The sequence below is a fragment of the Capricornis sumatraensis genome, chromosome 1 (genome assembly GCF_032405125.1).
Source record: "Capricornis sumatraensis isolate serow.1 chromosome 1, serow.2, whole genome shotgun sequence".
Classification (NCBI taxonomy): domain Eukaryota; kingdom Metazoa; phylum Chordata; class Mammalia; order Artiodactyla; family Bovidae; genus Capricornis; species Capricornis sumatraensis.
The window spans coordinates 39,300,000-39,318,146 of NC_091069.1; the positions used below are offsets into that span (position 1 = coordinate 39,300,000).

General features: G+C 40.9%; 1 protein-coding gene across 1 annotated transcript; it reads right to left on the reverse strand.

Moving 5' to 3' along the window:
• Positions 1 to 10,295: 10,295 nt before the first annotated feature.
• Positions 10,296 to 17,665, reverse strand: GKN1 (gastrokine 1). Its single transcript, XM_068981879.1, has 6 exons — positions 17,614 to 17,665; positions 13,947 to 14,000; positions 13,715 to 13,852; positions 12,652 to 12,762; positions 11,096 to 11,243; positions 10,296 to 10,430 (listed from the first exon to the last, which is right to left on the reverse strand). Exons 1-6 carry the CDS (start codon positions 17,623 to 17,625, stop codon positions 10,336 to 10,338), a joined length of 558 nt encoding a protein of 185 aa, XP_068837980.1. The 5' UTR covers positions 17,626 to 17,665; the 3' UTR covers positions 10,296 to 10,335.
• Positions 17,666 to 18,147: the final 482 nt, after the last annotated feature.

An 18,147-nucleotide genomic window follows, 5' to 3' on the forward strand; every position in this document is an offset into this window, starting at 1 on the left:
TACCATTTGATACTCTTCACAATGAGAACAAATGGAAGACTTGACATTCATCTGAGACTTAGTTTTTGGTATTTACCCATAGTAAAACTCTCTCTTCCATATCCTGTGCTTGTGTTTTCAATGAATCAGATAATGTGAATAAATGTGCTAGAGAAAAAACTGGACTCAGATCCAAACCAGAGACCCAGTCCTGGTCCTCCAGCATTTGCTAGCTACCTGGTCCTGATTGAAAGCTTCACCTTGCTAAGGCTCAGTTTCCACATGAGCTGCCTGCCCTAACTACCTCCCTCCAAAGAGCCAAATGAGACCTTGGAGGGAGAAACACACGCTTTCATCAAACAGATGATAGAAGAACAAATCCATATAGTTCTGGAATAGAGGTTGTTGATGCATATCAATAACCTGGAAAGATGATTTTCAGTTTTCTTACTTTTGCATTTGTGAAGAAAAAAAAAAAAGGCATGTGAACCTTGTCTCTGTCATTATCTGGCTGCTGTCAGTCCAGGTCAATACTGGTACGGTCACTGTCCCCTGAAACCAGGCAAGACCTGGAGACAGAGACATCAACAGTTCAATTGCCCCTCTCATTTTTTGAATAAAATCATAAATTGGTTTTGAATTTGTCAAATGTTTTTCCTGAACCTATTGACTGATTTTTTCCCCTCATTTAATTTCTTGATGTAATTTGTTGTTGTTCAATAGCTCAGTCATGTCCTAGTCTTTGCAACGCCATGGACTGCAGCATACCAGGCTCCCCTGCCCTTCATTATCTCCTGGACTTTGTTCAGATTCATGTCCATTGAGTTGGTGATGCTCTCTAACCATCTCATCCTCTGCCGCCCACTTCTCCTTCTGCTTTCAGTCTTTAACAGCATCAGAGTCTTTTCCAGTGTGCCAGCTCTTCACATCAGGTGGCCAAAGTATTGGAGCTTAGTGTCAGCATCAGTCCTTCCAATGAATATTCAGGGTTGATTTCCTTTAGGGTAGACTGGTTTGATCGCCTTGCTGTCCAAGGAGCTCTCAAGAGTATTCTTCAGCACCACAATTAGAAAGTATTAATTCACTGGAGCTCAGCTTTCTTTATGGTTCAGCTCTCACATCCATACATGACTACCCTCAGTCATGTCTGACCCTTCGTGACCCCTTGGTCTGTAGCCTGCCAGTCTCTTCTGTCCACAGGATTTCCCAGACAAGAATACTTGAGTAGGTTTCCATTTCCTTCTCTAAGGGATCTCCCCGACTCAGGGATTGAACCTGGGTCTCCTGCATTGCAGGCAAATTCTTTACCAACTGAGCCATAAAATCATACCTTTGAGCAGAAAAATCATACCTTTGTCTCTATAGACATTTGTTGGCAAAGTGACATCTCTGCTTTTTAACATGTGGTTTTGTCATAGTTTTCCTTCCAAGAAGCGAGCGTCTTTTAATTCCAAGGCTGCAGTCACTGTCCCTAGTGATTTTGGAGACCAAGAAAATAAAATCTGTCACTACTTACACTTTTTCTCCTTCTATTTGCCATGAAGTGATGGAACCAGATGTTATGATCTTAGTTTTTGTAATCTTGAGTTTCAGGCCTCAAGAGGCTCTCCTCTTTCATGTTCAAGAGGCTTTTTAGTTCCTCTTCACTTTCTGCCATTAGAGTGGTATTATCTGCATGATGTGATGAATGATATCTATAAATATTTGAATGTTAAATCACACTTACATCCCTAAGATAAACCCAATTTAATCCTGATGTATTGTATTTCTTATACACTGCTAAAATTTGATTTGTCAATATTTAGTCTAGAATTTTTGAATGTTCAGGAGTGAGATTGATCTGTAATTTTTCCTTTCTATACTATCCTTGCCAAATTTGGGTTTTTAAGTTTATACCAAGTTCTCAGAATATGCCTCCTTCTCTATATTCTGGAAACATTAGCATAAAATTGAAACAATTTGTTCATTAAAGCTTCATAAAAAAAAAACAGAAGAACAATACTCCCTCCTATCCCTCATCACCAGAGACAACACAGCCCCATCACAAATGCTGCTTTCAACAGTCACTTGCCAGACCCTCAAAGCCCCATGACAAGGTCCTGGTGGGGTCTGACATTAACTCACCTTCCTCTCCAGCCTCTGGTCGAAGGTGGCATTTAAAGTCCATATAAGACTTCCCTCGTAGTCTGGTGGTTAAGAATTCACCTGCCAATTCAGAGGACACAGGTTCAATCCCTGGTCTGGGAAGATTCCACATGCAACTAAATCCATGTGTTGCAGGAAGGGGGACCCCTTCCAGGGCCCGAAACTGGGCTCTTGTCTAACACTTGGAAATGAATTGTCTGAGGAGACATATGTGCTGACAAAGCAAGAGATTTTATTGGGAAAGGGCACCCAGGTGGAGAGCAGTAGGGTAAGGGAACCCAGGAGAACTGCTCTGCCTCGTGGCTCGCAGTCTCGGGTTTTATGGTGATGGGATTAGTTTCTGGGTTGTGTTTGGCCAATCATTCTAATTCAGAGTCTTTCCTGGTGGTGCACGCATCGCTCAGCCAAGATGGATGCTAGTGAGAGGGATTCTGGGAAGTGGAAGGACACGTGGTGTTTCCTTTTGACCTTTCCTGAACTCTTCCTGTTGGTGGTGGCTTATTAGTTCCGTATTCCTTACCAGGATCTCCGGTCATAAAACAACTCATGCGAATGGTTACTAAAAGGCCTGGCCAAGGTGGGTGGCTTCAGTCAGTGTGCTTCCCCTAACACATGCACCACAGAGACTGAAGCCCGCATGCCCTAGAACCTGTGCTCTGTAACAAAAGAAGCCGCAGCAATGAGAAGCCTGTGGACCGCCCCTAGAGAGGAGCCCTCACGGCTGCAAAAAGCCTGTGTGAAGCAATGAGGACCCAACGCAGCCAAAAAAAAAAAAGGATATTAACTACCCTCTCGTCCACATTCCTTTAGAACTGAATAACACAGAAATAGAGTAAAATTTTGTTTTAGCACTAGGAAAGATGGAAGGTTGCCATTGAAAGGTCAGAAGCTGACAAGTTTTTGCTACCTACACTGTGATAAAGGACCAGGCTGAGGGAAGTGACAAGCAACCCATGATTCAAGCAAGGGAAATAAAACATTCTGGGAAGAGCACATTAATGGGACAAAGGGCAAAGCCCCCTAATGCTGAAAGTGAAGGGTGATGACACTTAGATGCAGTTAAATTTTCAGTGTACAAATAACTCCAGAGCAGCTGACTGCAGCCCAAATGCCAGCTTCCATTGCACTGAGATGGCCTGGGAAAGACATTGCAATAGCAGATTTGAAGTGGAACATCTATTTCAGGCAAAGGAGCCAGTGCCCATACTAACTTCAGCTATACCACTGGGAAAGAAAACATTTGAGACAGTGGACATGTCCAGTGCGACAGGAAGAGAAAACTGACTCCACATTGGATCTCTTTGTTATTTTAACCTTTCTTTTATTGCTTTTGTTATTATAATAGCTATCTATCAGTTCAGTTCAGGTCAGTCCCTCAGTCTCGTCCGACTCTTGGCGACCCCATGAATTGCAGTATGCCAGGCCTCCCTGTCCATCACCAACTCCCGGAGTTCACTCAAACTCATGTCCATCAAGTTGGTGATGCCATCCAGCCATCTCATCCTCTGTCAGCCCCTTCTCCTCCTGCCCCCAATCCCTCCCAGCATCAGAGTCTTTTCCAATGAGTCAACTCTTCACATGAGGTGGCCAAAGTACTGGAGTTTCATCTTTAGCTTCATTCCTTCCAAAGAAATTCCAGGGCTGATCTCCTTCAGAATGGACTGGTTGGATCTCCTTGCAGTCCAAGGGACTCTCAAGAGTCTTCTCCAACACCATAGTTCAAAAGCATCAATTCTTCGGCACTCAGCTTTCATCGCAGTCCAACTCTCACATCCATACCTGACCACTGGAAAAACCATAGCCTTGACTAGATGGACCTTTGTTGGCAAAGTAATGTCTCTGCTTTTGAATATGCTATCTAGGTTGGTCATAACTTTCCTTCCAAGAAGTAAGCGTCTTTTAATTTCATGGCTGCAGTCACCATCTGCAGTGATCTTGGAGCCCCCAAAATAAAGTCTAACACTGTTTCCACCGTTTCCTCATCTATTTCTCATGAAGTAATGGGACCAGACACCATGATCTTAGTTTTCTGAATGTGGAGCTTTAAACCAACTTTTTCACTCTCCTCTTTCACTTTCATCAAGAGGCCTTTTAGTTCCTCTTCACTTTCTGCCATCTGTGTGGATCACAATAAACTGTGGAAAATTCTGAAAGAGATCGGAATACCAGACCACCTGACCTGCCTCTTGAGAAACCTATATGCAGGTCAGGAAGCAACAGTTAGAACTGGACATGGAACAACAGACTGGTTCCAAATAGGAAAAGGAGTACGTCAAGGCTGTATATTGTCACCCTGCTTATTTAACTTCTATGCAGAGTACATCATGAGAAACACTGGGCTGGAAGAAGCACAAGCTGGAATCAAGATTGCCGGGAGAAATATCAGTCACCTCAGATATGCAGATTACATCACCCATATGGCAGAAAGTGAAGAGGAACTAAAAAGCCTCTTGATGAAAGTGAAAAAGGAGAGTGAAAAAGTTGGCTTAAAGCTCCACATTCAGAAAACTAAGATCATGGTGTCTGGTCTCATCACTTCATGGGAAATAGATGGGGAAACGGTGGAAACAGTGTCAGACTTTATTTTGGGGGCTCCAAGATCACTGCAGATGGTGACTGCAGCCATGAAATTAAAAGACGCTTACTTCTTGGAAGGAAAGTTATGACCAACCTAGATAGCATATGAAAAAGCAAAGACATTACTTTGCCAACAAAGGTCCATCTAGTCAAGGCTATGGTTTTTCCAGTGGTCAGGTATGGATGTGAGAGTTGGACTGTGACGAAAGCTGAGTGCCGAAGAATTGATGCTTTTGAACTATGGTGTTGGAGAAGACTCTTGAGAGTCCCTTGGACTGCAAGGAGATCCAACCAGTCCATTCTGAAGGAGATCAACCCCAGGATTTCTTTGGAAGGAATGAAGCTAAAGCTGAAACTCCAGTACTTTGGCCACCTCATGTGAAGAGTTGACTCATTGGAAAAGACTCTGATGCTGGGAGGGATTGGGGGCAGGAGGAGAAGGGGCCGACAGAGGATGAGATGGCTGGATGGCATCACCAACTCGGTGGACATGGGTTTGGGTGGACTCCGGGAGTTGGTGATGGACAGGGAGGCTTGGTGTGCTGCAGTTCACGGGGTCGCAAAGAGTCGGACACGACTGAGCGACTGAACTGTACTGAACTGAACTGAATTTTCAGTACAATGTTTCTATAAGTTGTGGTGGCAGGCATCTGCATTTGTTTCTTGTTTTAATGGAAATGTTTCATTCTTTTAATTGATGCTTACATTTTTCTTTGATGATTTTGGTCTGTTTAATGAATTTTCTTTTAATTCCAAGTTTCCTAAGAACTGCTTGTTTATTGTTAATGAATATCCAGCTCTATTAGGTAATTTTGCTGCTATTGAGATATTTAGTAAGTTCGTTGTCTTTTGATTTTTATTGTGGCAAACTACATTATTGGTTTCCTAATATAAAATCTTTCCCAGCAGATAAACAAATTTGAAGATTGAAGACAGGAAGAGAAGGGGACGACAGAGGATGAGATGATTGGATGACATCACCGACTCGATGGACAACAGTTTGAGCAAACTCCAGGAGTTGGTGATGGACAGGGAAGCCTGGCGTGCTGCAGTCCAAAGAGTCAGACACAACTGAGGGACTGAGCTGAACTGAAATGAATATCAAACCACTGGCATAGCTAGGGAGAATTTCACATGGTCACACTGTATTACCTTTTCTACACTTCGCTTGATAAGTTTGCTGTCATTCCATTGAGACATTTTGCATCTATTTTTATGAAAGAGATTGCCCTGTACTTTTCCTTTCCCATACCTGTCACATTTTGGAATTAACTAAATATTCTTATGAAAGGAACTGGAGAGTACTTCTCTCCTTGCCCCCATACATTTGAATAGTTTTATGATTAGAATAATCTATATTTTCAATGTTTGTAAAATCTCAATGTAGAAACTATTTTGGCTTATAATTTTCTTGTGTGAAGTTTTTATGCTTTTCACTAACTCCTTTTCTGGCCATAATTATTCAGGTTTGCTATTTCTTCTTGAATGAGCTTTGGTAGGTTAAGTTTTTAAATATTCAGTTTACCCAAGCTTTCAAATTCATCTGTATAAAATTCATATAATTTTATTGACATCTTAATCTTTGTGGTATTTGTAGGTTAGTATTATTTTTATTAGTAGTATTGCTTACAATTTATCTTTTCAGTTCAGTTCAGTCACTCAGTCGTGTCCGACTCTTTGCGACCCCATGAATTGCAGCACGCCAGGCCTCCTTGTCCATCACCATCTCCCGGAGTTCACTCAGAATCATGTCCATCGAGTCAGTGATGCCATCCAGCCATCTCATCCTCTGTGGTCCCCTTCTCCTCCTGCCCCCAATCCCTCCCAGCATCAGAGTCTTTTCCAGTGAGTCAACTCTTCGCATGAAGTGGCCAAAGTACTGGAGTTTCAGCTTTAGCATCATTCCTTCCAAAGAAATTCCAGGGCTTATCTCCTTCAGAATCGACTATTTGTGGTCAATTTTACCTAAAGCTTGTCAATTGTCTGCCTTCCCAAAGAACCAGTTTTTGACGTTGTTGAGTTTTTCTAGTGTTTAGTTGTTTTCTATGTTACTTACATCTGCCACCATCTGTGAAATGGAATATCTCTGGCCATATCAATCAACCAGAGATGTCATAGCCGTCAGCGATTTCAGGGCTCCAAATGTGAATGAGAGCTCCCCCAAATGGAAAACAATGCCTGTGATCCAGCAGATTCCCCACCCGTCACCCCTACCCCCACGGTGACCGCTAAGGAGCTGGGGAATGCAAGAAGCAGCCATCTGCTGCATCTGCCACCCAGTAAGGTGAACAGGGATGGAGGATGTAAACAATTAGGAAATAGGACATGGCCCCAGATAGCAGAGGTGCATGTGAAAGGAATGAATTCAGTGAGTCCAGAGGCTTGCACCTTCCCATACACAGAAGAACGCTAAATTCCTTAGCTAGGTATTTGGTTTTCCTTACTAACAATAGTCTTTGATGTTCAGACTGCCCACCCACTTTGTTGAGAACTTGTATATAGCCTGACTCCCTTTCCTGCATTTAGGAGCAGTTTTCTCAGGGTTACTGAGATGCTGCCCCCTGGGTTCAAAGTCCTTAATATGCCCACCAAATAAAACAACTCTCTTATTTACAGGTTGTGCCTAATATTTTTTAGTAGACTTATCCATGTTATTTTTTTCCTTCTACTGATTTTGGGTATTTTGTTGCCTTCCTTTATTTTTAAAGTTGAATGGTTGACTCAGTTTTTAGCTTTTCTTTTTCTGTAAAATGAACAGTTAAAACAGTAAGTTGTTATAGCCGCTGCTCACAAGCTTTTGACACGTAGCACTTCCATTATTGTATTGTTCTAAATAAATTGTACTTTTCATCATGAATTTTTCTTTGGCTCAAGCATTATTTAGAATTATGTTGCCTAATTTCAAAACAAATGAGGCCATCTTGTTTTATTCAGAGGGGAATGCTTATAATCTCTTAATTAAATTGAGGTCTGTAAAAGTGTGATCTTTTTGATAGCAATCATTGAATGTTTTTGAGATCGCTTTATGCCTCAGCATGTGATCAATATTTGTATATGTCCCATGCCGTCTATGGGGTTGCACAGTCAGACATGACTGAGGCGACTTAGCAGCAGCAGCATATATGCTTAAGAAGAATGTGATTTCTGTAGTGTTCTATATTTATGTTCATCAAAGTAAGCTTGTTATTGTTAATTACATTCATTTTTCTTAACTGTTTACAAGTAATAGAAAAATATGTGTTAAAATCTTTAACAGTATACTCAGATTTTTAAATTCTCCTGAAATTCTAACAATTTTTCTTTCACATATTTGATAGTGTATATAATCTAAAATGTTTACTTCCCATTGAATTCCATTTCTTATCCTGAAATAGTGATGAGACAATTCTTCTAAGAAACATGAGACTCACTGGTTCACTTAAGTCAGCTCCATGACATTTTGTCTAGTTGGGGAGTCATGGTTTTCTTTCTCTCTTTCTTGCTCATAGGAGGGCAGTATGTAAGACTTTTATTTTTAATGGATCTTCGACAGGTTTCCACATCTCATGGCTTCAGGGTATTTTGGAAGTTCTGCTCTGTTGGTAGCACACCTCTTATGAAGATCAGTGGAATAGAGGCAGGAGATAGGCGGACTCCAGGCCAGGCATTTACAGCTGGCCTCCTGTTCACACCTCCTGAGGTGAGAAGACGAGCTCCAGGTTGGACATTCATTACCAGCCCCCTGTTTATAGTTCCTGATGCAAGAGACAAACAGGCTCCAGGACTACATATTTGTGACTGGACTCCTGTCTCTATTTTGAGATCGACACGTTAATATAAAAACCAGCAACGGAAATAGAGTAAATAGCTGACATTTTTATGGCAAGGACAGAGTGAAACTAAACCCTGTTAAAAGAGCAGGAGGTTGTGTATTTTCCATCCTTGTGGCAAGGGAGACATTTCACATGCTCATAAAGACTCCTTGGGGGACCAAAGGAGGTAGTAGCATCCCATAATATGTGATGATAATATTCCATAGGCCTCTGGGCTGGAATCCATCTTGGAAAAAGCTTGCACAGGCATGTCAGGGAGGGTCTTAGGGTAGGTCAGGTGTGAAAAAAGAAATCAGATAATTGGTTAGAGACAAACAGAGATCCAGAAAAACTGCCCCATGTACATAACTTCACTGCCTCTTTGCTGCACTTCTCCCCACCAGGAGGGGTACTCACATTCGGCCTCTTGGGTCTGCATCTCTGTCTTGCTTCCACATTAACTAAGCAAACCACTTCTCTGTGTGCTCTCCCACTTGTGCTATGTCTCTAATAATAGACTTTGTACTTGCATGAATAGTTTTTGCCTCTGGGATAAATGCATTTTTTTTGCTGGGGGCAAAGAAAAATAGCTTCTAGCCTCTAGTCTTTGCTGTCTGGTGGCAAGGATTCCTGTTTTTCATACAGGCTTTCCAGATCCGATGCTTAGGCAGGGAGTTAGGACCTCACTTCACGCCACCACTCACTGCTGCCTCGCACCAAGATCAGAATTGTTTCAGAATTTAGAAAATTATAATTTTTCCCAATAAGGGCTGGTAAATATGGGCATTTTCCCAATGCCATTTCCACCATTTCAATGTCCTTAGTTTTGTTTGTTAGGTTATTTAGGGATGTCTTATACAAAAACATGGTAATGGATTAATATCCTCTTATGGCATCCAGGATATAAAAAACATATGTGGGAGTAATTTTTTAAAAATGAGCTGTAGTTTCATATTAGAACACACACGAATTGGCACCTCTGTTTTCTCTGAGATTATTCTTCAGTGGAGACCTCAATGCTGTGTGTGTACCATGTGACTTGACTCCCCTGCCCATCAAAGAGTGGAGGCTGTGGGCTCTTGAACCATGCATTGTGAAGAAAATTTGGAATATGGATTCAAAAGTATGAGACTTGATCTTGTGAGCTGGAAAGACACAAAAACATGGGAGATGGGGATGACATTCTGGTTTAGCCATCTTCTGCCATGAATACAGAGAAAGTCATCAAGATGGAAAGAAGAGAGAAGTTGAATTTGAGAGGAGCAGAGAAGAACTATATGTGCTTTCAGAGAGAAGGAGCCTTGGGTCTTGGAGCCAATATAGTTCCAAGACCCAAGTCGTCTTCTCCTTTTCTTTCTCTAAGAGTAATTTTAGATATTCTAATATCCTTGCAATACCCTCTCCCCTCTTTTGGCTTATGCTACTTTGAGTGGATTTCTGTTGATCTGAAATGTTACTACGCACAGCAACTATAGGGCAGTCTTCAGAGCAGTTGGATGGTCTTGGAACTATTCCCAGAGCTGTGGTTAGTAGTGTCTGAGGCAGCTGAAGGGACTCTTTATAAGGGACAGGTACTGAATATAGGCTAACAGTTGGGTCTAATGTACTTCGACAACTTGCTGCCACCATACAGCACTTTTGACCATGAGCTTTCCAAATAGAAATACTAAAGAATTTTAGTATAAACTGAACTCAGTGCTAAATAGGTTTATTGACTCTTAAGGAAACCAAACAGGACTAGAAGAGAACATTTCAGAATGATATGATAAACACCATTAGAACCCACATTTTTTTAAATAGAATATTCTGATGACTAAATCCACAGGAACTTTTTTTTTTTTTTTTAGTTCTCCATTGCTTCTCCACATAAGGAAATGTTCAGAATCCAGAGTATATCAACCTTGAAGCACTTTTCTGGGTACAGAATCGGGTTTGCTCCTGATAAAAAAAGAAGAAAGCACTATCAATGCCTTTTCAAGGACCCGTTTTTGGGGGGATGGTGGTGTGGAATGTTGCACAGTTCAAACCAACTCTGCAATAATTTCAAGATTTAGCTAGCTAGCCATAAATTAACCAATTAAGAGATCTAAAAAGTTGATGTTATATTCGGTCCCTGAGTGGACACTCTGTTTCTATGTAAATTATTGTTTGAATGCTCAGAATTGGTGATTGTTTGAGCTATAAAAAACCAACAGATTCTATCAGCATTCTCCTTGCATTTAGTGATTTATGCATTTCTTGAGTTTACTCTAGATTCACCCATGAAAGGAAATATTTCAGAATGGTTAAAAATCACAGAATCCAGAGCCAAAATACTTAGGAATGACACAGGCAAGGAGTTTGTGTCCTCTTTCTGTGCCTGTTTCCTCACCAGAAACTGAGAATAACAATAAAGTCTATCACATAAGACTGGGATCAGAAGCAAACGAGCTAACTCACCTAAAGCCCATTGAATGGTGTATGGCACAGAGCAAGCACTACTTAAGTGTTAGCCTTGATCACCACCTCCTGAGTAATTTGCGTCCTCTGTGGACAGGCCTGAAAACAGTCTGACAATCCCACCACAGCACTAACTCGGAATGCGCAGTAGGGGAGTTCCTCACCCTGAATCTCTTCAGCCATGTATGTTGGAATCCCCTTGCACATGGTAACAACGGATTCTCCAAACTGGTCCAAGTTGTTGACTTTGTCAGGCTTGACTGAGTAGATCAGGCTCTTGGGAGGTGGTCCCTCTGGTCCTCTACCCTGAAGCTGAGTGTGGGGAAGACAGGTGGCAAGAAGGAGAGAGAGGAGTGTTAAACCCAGTGGTTTGTTGAATTCGGGAGTTGGATACAAGGCCAAGCAGAGACATTGCTTTGCCAACAAAGGTCCGAATAGTCAAGACTATGGTTTTTACAGTCATCATGTATGGATGTGAGAGTTGGACCATAAAGAAGGCTGAGAGCCGAAGAATTGATGCTTTTGAACTGTGGTGCTGAAGAAGACTCTTGGGAGTCCCTTGGACAGCAAGGAGATCAAACCAGACCATCTTAGAGGAAATCAACCCTGAATATTCATTGGAAGGACTGAGGCTGAAGCTGAAGCTCCAATAATCTGGCCACCTGATGCGAAGAGCTGACTCATTGGAAAAGACCCACCTGATGCTGGGAAAGGTTGAGGGCAAGAGGAGAAGGGGACAACAGAGGATGAGTTGGTTGGATGGCATTACTGACTCAATGGACATGACTTTGAGCAAACTCCAGGAAATTGTGAAGGACCGGGAAGCCTGGCATACTGCAGTTCATGGGGTCACAAAGAGTAGGACAACTGAGGGACTGAACAACAACAAGGCCGACAGGGCATATTTCTTGGCTATAATTTTTCTATAATCAAAATGAAGAAGAACCAGTTACAACCCTGTATATCTCAACACTTTGAAATGTCCTAAGGGATTTAGCTGATTCAAAACCTCAGCCTTTCATAACAGCCTAAGTCTGAGGGTAAATTTACACTGAAGCTTGTAGCTCATTTGGTCATTTTATATTTCTTGGATTGAGCTATATGATAGTTTCTGAAAATGCAGTTTGTTTTCTTTCCGCTATCAATGAAAGATACCCACTTATCAGTTATACAAATATAAACTTAGGCTGACATTTTAGTGTCAGTTTCCCTCCCCCTGCCCACCACACCTAGGGTTACCAGATAAAATACAGGACACCCAGTTAAATTTTGATTTCAGGTAAACAAAAGATCGTTTGTAAGCATGTCCCAAATATTGCATGGGACATAGTTAGGCAAAAATATTATCCACTGTTTATCTGAAATTCAAACCTAACTAGGTATCCTCTATTTTTGTTTGTTAAATCTAATAACCCTAACCCAACTCTTCTGGGAAAATGGCCTTGAAGTGTGGAGGACTCCCCTTGATGTGAACAGAGCTTTGTTCCCCCCATAGGAAGAGTGAGGTGTTCTGATCAGACTTCAGAGGGGCCGGTGTGAGTCTCAGCATTTGAGTGTGATGGCAGTTGCCTCTCCTCAGGCAGTTCCAACTCCTCTTCCCGTTTTGTGCTGCACAGGACAATGTACTATGTGGTCAAGAGGGAGCAACTGTGACCTTCTCATTGTTTGTTGAAAATCATAAGACCCCTCGAGCAAAGAATAAAATGATTTTTGCTTTTACCTTGTTTTTCTTGGCCAGCATACCAAGGGCTTGAATGGAGGGCATGACTTCCGTGTTCATTTTGTGCACAATGCACGACTTCTTCTTAAAGGATCTGATTACAGCAAAGCCCTATTAAAGAAGATGGTGGATGGTAAGCAGTATGTTCTCCAAGATGTCTTTCTCATCAGAAATTAGTTTCACCAGCAGAGGGAAATGGAATTGTGAGATCACATGAACTGAGATAAGAGCGCTGGATCTGGCCCTGTTTTGCAATCATATTTATTGCTGACATTTGTAAGCATAGATCACAAACTCTTTGAGGGATAGAAGGTTGAATTCACTCAGATTCTAGCCCAGCAAGAGTCTCCCTACATGTTTGTTTTGCCGAAATAAATTTTAAAACACTATCATATTTTAATCTCCTTTGATCTTCACAACATTTCAAGGAGGCTAGCAGGATAGTAATTAGTTTTCTAATTGACCAGATGATAAAACTGAAACTACAAAGAGTTGCCTTTTCTAAAGGACAAGTTTTGTTAAATATAGAGCTGATAATTGCAGAGTTAGGTTTTCTAACTACAGCCAAGTGGGTATTATTTTTTGTTGTTTTTTTAGGTGCCCTTACATTTAATTAATATTGTTACATACATTTACTTTGGTCCTTTTGAATTATAAATGAAATGCCAATTTCTGTCTTTTTAGGAAATTGGCAATAGAACGATGTGGACTATGGTTTGGCAACAGTAATATTATGAAGGTCTTTCATCTTTATTGAGGGTTTCTGCAGATAAGGCCAAAGGATATTGCACTTGTATTATAGCCTCATACCATTCACTGGATTCTAATTAACATTCATTGACTTGAATTTTAACTTACTATTTGAAACTTATTGACAGCAATTTTATCTAGGAAGTGAAGCTGAGTAAGCAAAAGAGACACTTTTACTTATAACTCTCTTATTTGGAATTAGAATTTACAAAAGTTTTTAAAATATTTTTTATGGTTAGCAAACAGTTTTCATTATTGTTTAAAAGGAAATGCCATGTTTGCAAAGAACAGAAATTGCATGTTGACTACCTACACTTCCATAATCCCAGAGGGAATTCCAGGAGCCCCATCCGTTGTTATTGTCAATATTGGCCACGCCATGTTCATTGTTGACACTCACTGACTGCTGCCCACTTCCACCACTGTTGTTGTTATCATTAACATTGATATCCTGAAATTTACAAGAAATTGACAACGATTTAATACCACTTTTCTTTTTTTTTGCAAATGCATTTTGGTAATACACTTTAAAAAATGAAACTTACATAGTCAGCAAGAGTAGGAGTCAGGAAGATGCCAAGAAGTCCAGTAAAGACAATCTGAAATCACAAATAACATTGGTTTACTGTTAAATGTCAAAACGATGTCCTCATCATCTTTTTCTAGCTAAACTTATAAAAGCTTATAAAAGCTTATAAAAGTTTATAAACTTATAAAAGCTAAACTTATAAAACTTACTAAATTTATTACTCTGTTGAGTGATCTGCCTTTTCTTCTTCTTTGATCGTCAACTTTTTTAAACCATAGAAAATTTAATGATAATGTTGAATTGTAGGTTAATTACAAATAATTATGTTGATTGTTTCAGAATTTTTAATGTAGGTCTTACGAAAAACTGATGAAGTATAAGTATATTAAAAAATAGTGTTGACACTGAATAGCGTACATGGCATGGAAATGGTTTTAAGTTCTGAGAAGCAGACCTGAAAATGAATTAAGATAACTTTCCTAATGTGGTCTAGAAGTCAAATAGGACTAATTTCCAGATCAAATTATTGACCTGAATGCTTTCTTCTCTTCCTAGACCCCCTAATCTCAAAAGCAGTCTTTTTATTAAAAACATTTTTTACTGTGGTAAAATACACACAATATAAAACATATTATTTTAACCATATTTAGCTATATGGTTCAGTGACACTAAGTACATTCATATTGTTGTTCCTGTTTCCCCTTCCCATCCCACCCCCAGCCCCTGGCATCTATCAATGTACTTTTTGACTCTATGAATTTAACTATTCTAGATATCTCATGTAAGTGGAATCAAATAGTATTTGTTTGCATCTACAAGGCTATTGTTTTTCCTGTGGTCACGTATGGATGTTAGAGTTGGACTATGAAGAAGGCTGAGCACCGAAGAATTGATGCTTTTGAACTGTGGTGTTGGAGAAGACTCTTGAGGGTCCCTTGGACTGCAAGGAGATCCAACCAATCCATTCTGAAGGAGATCAACCCCAGGATTTCTTTGGAAGGAATGATGCTAAAGCTGAAGCTCCAGTACTTTGGCTACCTCATGTGAAGACTTGACTCATTGGAAAAGACTCATGCTGGGAGGGATTGAGGGCAGGAGGAGAAGGGGCCAACAGAGGATGAGATGGCTGGATGGCATCATGGACTCGATGGACATGAGTCTGAGTGAACTCTGGGAGATGGTGATGGACAGGGAGGCAACGATTCATGACGTGCTGCGATTCATGGGGTCGCAAAGAGTCGGACATGACTGAGCGACTGAACTGAACTGAACTGAACTGAACTGTGTATATGGAGAAGGCAATGGCACCCCACTCCAGTACTCTTGCCTGGAAAATCCCGTGGACAGAGTAGCCTGGAAGGCTGCAGTCCATGGGGTTGCTGACTGTCGGACACGACTGAGCGACTTCACTTTCACTTTTCACTTTCCTCCATTGGAGAAGGAAATGGCAACCTACTCCAGCGTTCTTGCCTGGAGAATCCCAGGAACAGGGGAGCCTGGTGGGCTGCCGTCTATGGGGTCACACAGAGTTGGACACGACTGAAGTGACTTAGCAGTACTGTGTATATATATATTCAAAGCAATGGATTAGTAACCAGGTTGGATATGAATGATGAGAAGCCAAAGATGGAGTATCTGGCTATCAAATGTGCTTAGTAGAAGGGAAGTCAATCACTGTCCCAGGATACCTGGGTAATCACACTTGTCACTGAGTACATGATACTGGTTCTCAGAACACAGAGCTTTATGCAGGATGCACAATTCTGGGTCCTTATGTTCATTTTCTTTGCCTGGAACAAAATGGTTTGAGACCTGCACTAGTGATTCAACATAATTTTTAAAAAAAATGTTTGATGTATCCCCTGATAGTTTAAAAAGAAGGATGAAAAAAATCAGATGTGGAAGAAATTTTAAAGATCTATTAGTACAACATTATTCTTCACAGATGAGAAAATGGAGCTTCAGAAGTTGAGTGACTTGGCCAAGGGTGTACCTTTTGTTCATACCACAACTGGAAGAGAAATCAGATCTAACCTGTGTCTGAAGTTCTTTTTTTTTTTTTTTTAACCTTCCTATCATTAGCACTTATTTCCAGAAAATTATTTCACACTTGTAACTCCATTATGAAGCAGAATCTACTGTCATATATTTTAATGTTTAGTATGTCAAAATATGAATGTTTATTCACCCTACTCTAGCCCTTTTGCATCCTGTATGAGACACACAGCATCACTGGTTGCTTTGGCAGAATTTTGCTATCCATTTGCTACTCTCTCAGCCTTTCTGAGAGGTTCTTCTGTCCTTTCTCTTCTCTGTGCCAAGGATTAGACCAACAAAATTGTGAGCACCAGTCAGATATTTAGCAAATTTTCCGGTGGGCTATGAAGGGGATTCTTTGGCATGTTTTCCCCACTGCTTTTTCCTCCTGTCCTTCAGCTCTCTCCTGGGACTCAAGCTAGGCCAAAACTAATGAAACTCGGGCCCTGATGTCTCATTGCAAAAATTCACTGAGAGACAAAGTGATAAGAGGTGGAGTTGTTAGGATCCAGAGAGAAGCCACTCTTCAGGGTGTGAACCACTGCCAAGGGCAAGGGCTGGAGCCACGGAATTAGGCCTGGCTAGGTTTTGTGAGGGGGTGGAATTCAAATGCTAATGAGTGGGAGGATCATCCCTACCATTGGGGAACCACCCACTCCTCCCTCTTTTGACCTGCCTTGGAGCTGTCCTGCCACCTCTGGGTATGTCTGTTGCCTTATAGATTGGGGATTAAGGTTTACTTGAATTTGACTTGTCATCTTAGACCCAAGTGATTTTAATTGGTTTACATTATACCCTTGTGCTATGTCATTCTTTCAAAGGTTGTGCTCTGCCCCCTTCCCTCCTGTTCCATGCTCTTTGCCTGAGCCCCATCCAGACCCACAAGGTTGCCTCTACGATCTTCTGGAGAGACAACCAGAAAATAGCTGGCCTTGGAAGGGAAATACTCTATAATATCCAACCCCCTAATCCTACCCAGTTAGAGAAGGCAATGGCACCCCAATCCAGTACTCTTGCCTGGAGAATCCCAGGGATGGGAGAGCCTGGTGGGCTGCCATCTATGGGGTCACACAGAGTCAGACACAACTGAAGCAACTTAGCAGCAGCAGCAGCCTGCTAACAAATGAGATGATGAACTAGCTTCATGCTTTCAGTGTTTTCATGAATATAAGACTATAGACAGGGTTCAAGGCAAAACTTTGCTACTTAGAGATCCATTTCACAGGAGGGAATGTGACAGTAAGTCTCTCACTAAGTTATTTTGATAATAAGCTTTTTATCTTGCCTGAACCTGCTGAGTAGTTTTTTTTGTCAAAAAAGGAATTCAAGAATGTAATGAAAAATCAGATATTTTCTATAGAGTTAGCAGCTGTTTGCTCTGGGCCCAGATCTGAATCAACAGATCCAGAAAGCAATTTTTTTTTAAAGATAGCATAGTATAAGATGCTCTGACTAATCCCAGTATAATTACCCTTTTCTATGGAGATGCTTATAAATGCCATGATTCCATAAAAAGGGATTATTCTTATTTCTACAAGTTTTTCCATGACAGTGATATTATAATAAGAAGCATACTCCCACTTAGCTGAGAATATTAGCAGTTTCCAATTATAAGGTAATAAATTCAAAAGGAACAATCTACTCACTGTGAACTTCATCTTGACTTCACCAAAGCAAGGAAGCTGAGATGACTGGTATGCATTCAGATAAAAAGTGTTCTCATATTTGTACTTGGCCAGCTTTACTCAAGCTAGGTGTGAACAGGTGGGGCCTAAGGCTTATCTTTCTCCATTTTCCATATCTGTGCCACATTCCGGCATACCAGGAAGCCTTTTGGAATATCCACCTGGTTGGCAAGGCATTTTGACATGGAGCTGATCTGACTCACAATATGTTGACATTGAAGATATCAAAATGAGCAGTATGATTGATGACAACTTCTGGTCCAATTGAAGCCATGGCTGTGGGTATTTCATACATTGATATTACTGAGATTTAGAAAAAGAATCATCCCTAAAATCAAATAAGATAAGAAACTATGGACCTTGCAGAGAGCAGCTTGTGCAAGAACGTGGCATGGCTTCCTCTTTGTACCTTCAGCTGAGCCACTGTGATGTTTTTGCTTGGGCTAAGACTGAGCGACTGAACTGAACTGAACTGAAGCTGTTCTATTAGGGCTT

Excerpts from the sequence above, each read along its gene's own strand:
- GKN1 (XM_068981879.1), bottom strand. Across the intron at positions 12,763-13,714 it reads CCCTCTGGGATTATGGAAGT|GGCTTTGCTGTAATCAGATC; the intron begins GTAGGTAGTCAA and ends CTTCTTTAATAG. Across the intron at positions 10,431-11,095 it reads CATGGCTGAAGAGATTCAGG|GAGCAAACCCGATTCTGTAC; the intron begins GTGAGGAACTCC and ends TTTTTTTATCAG.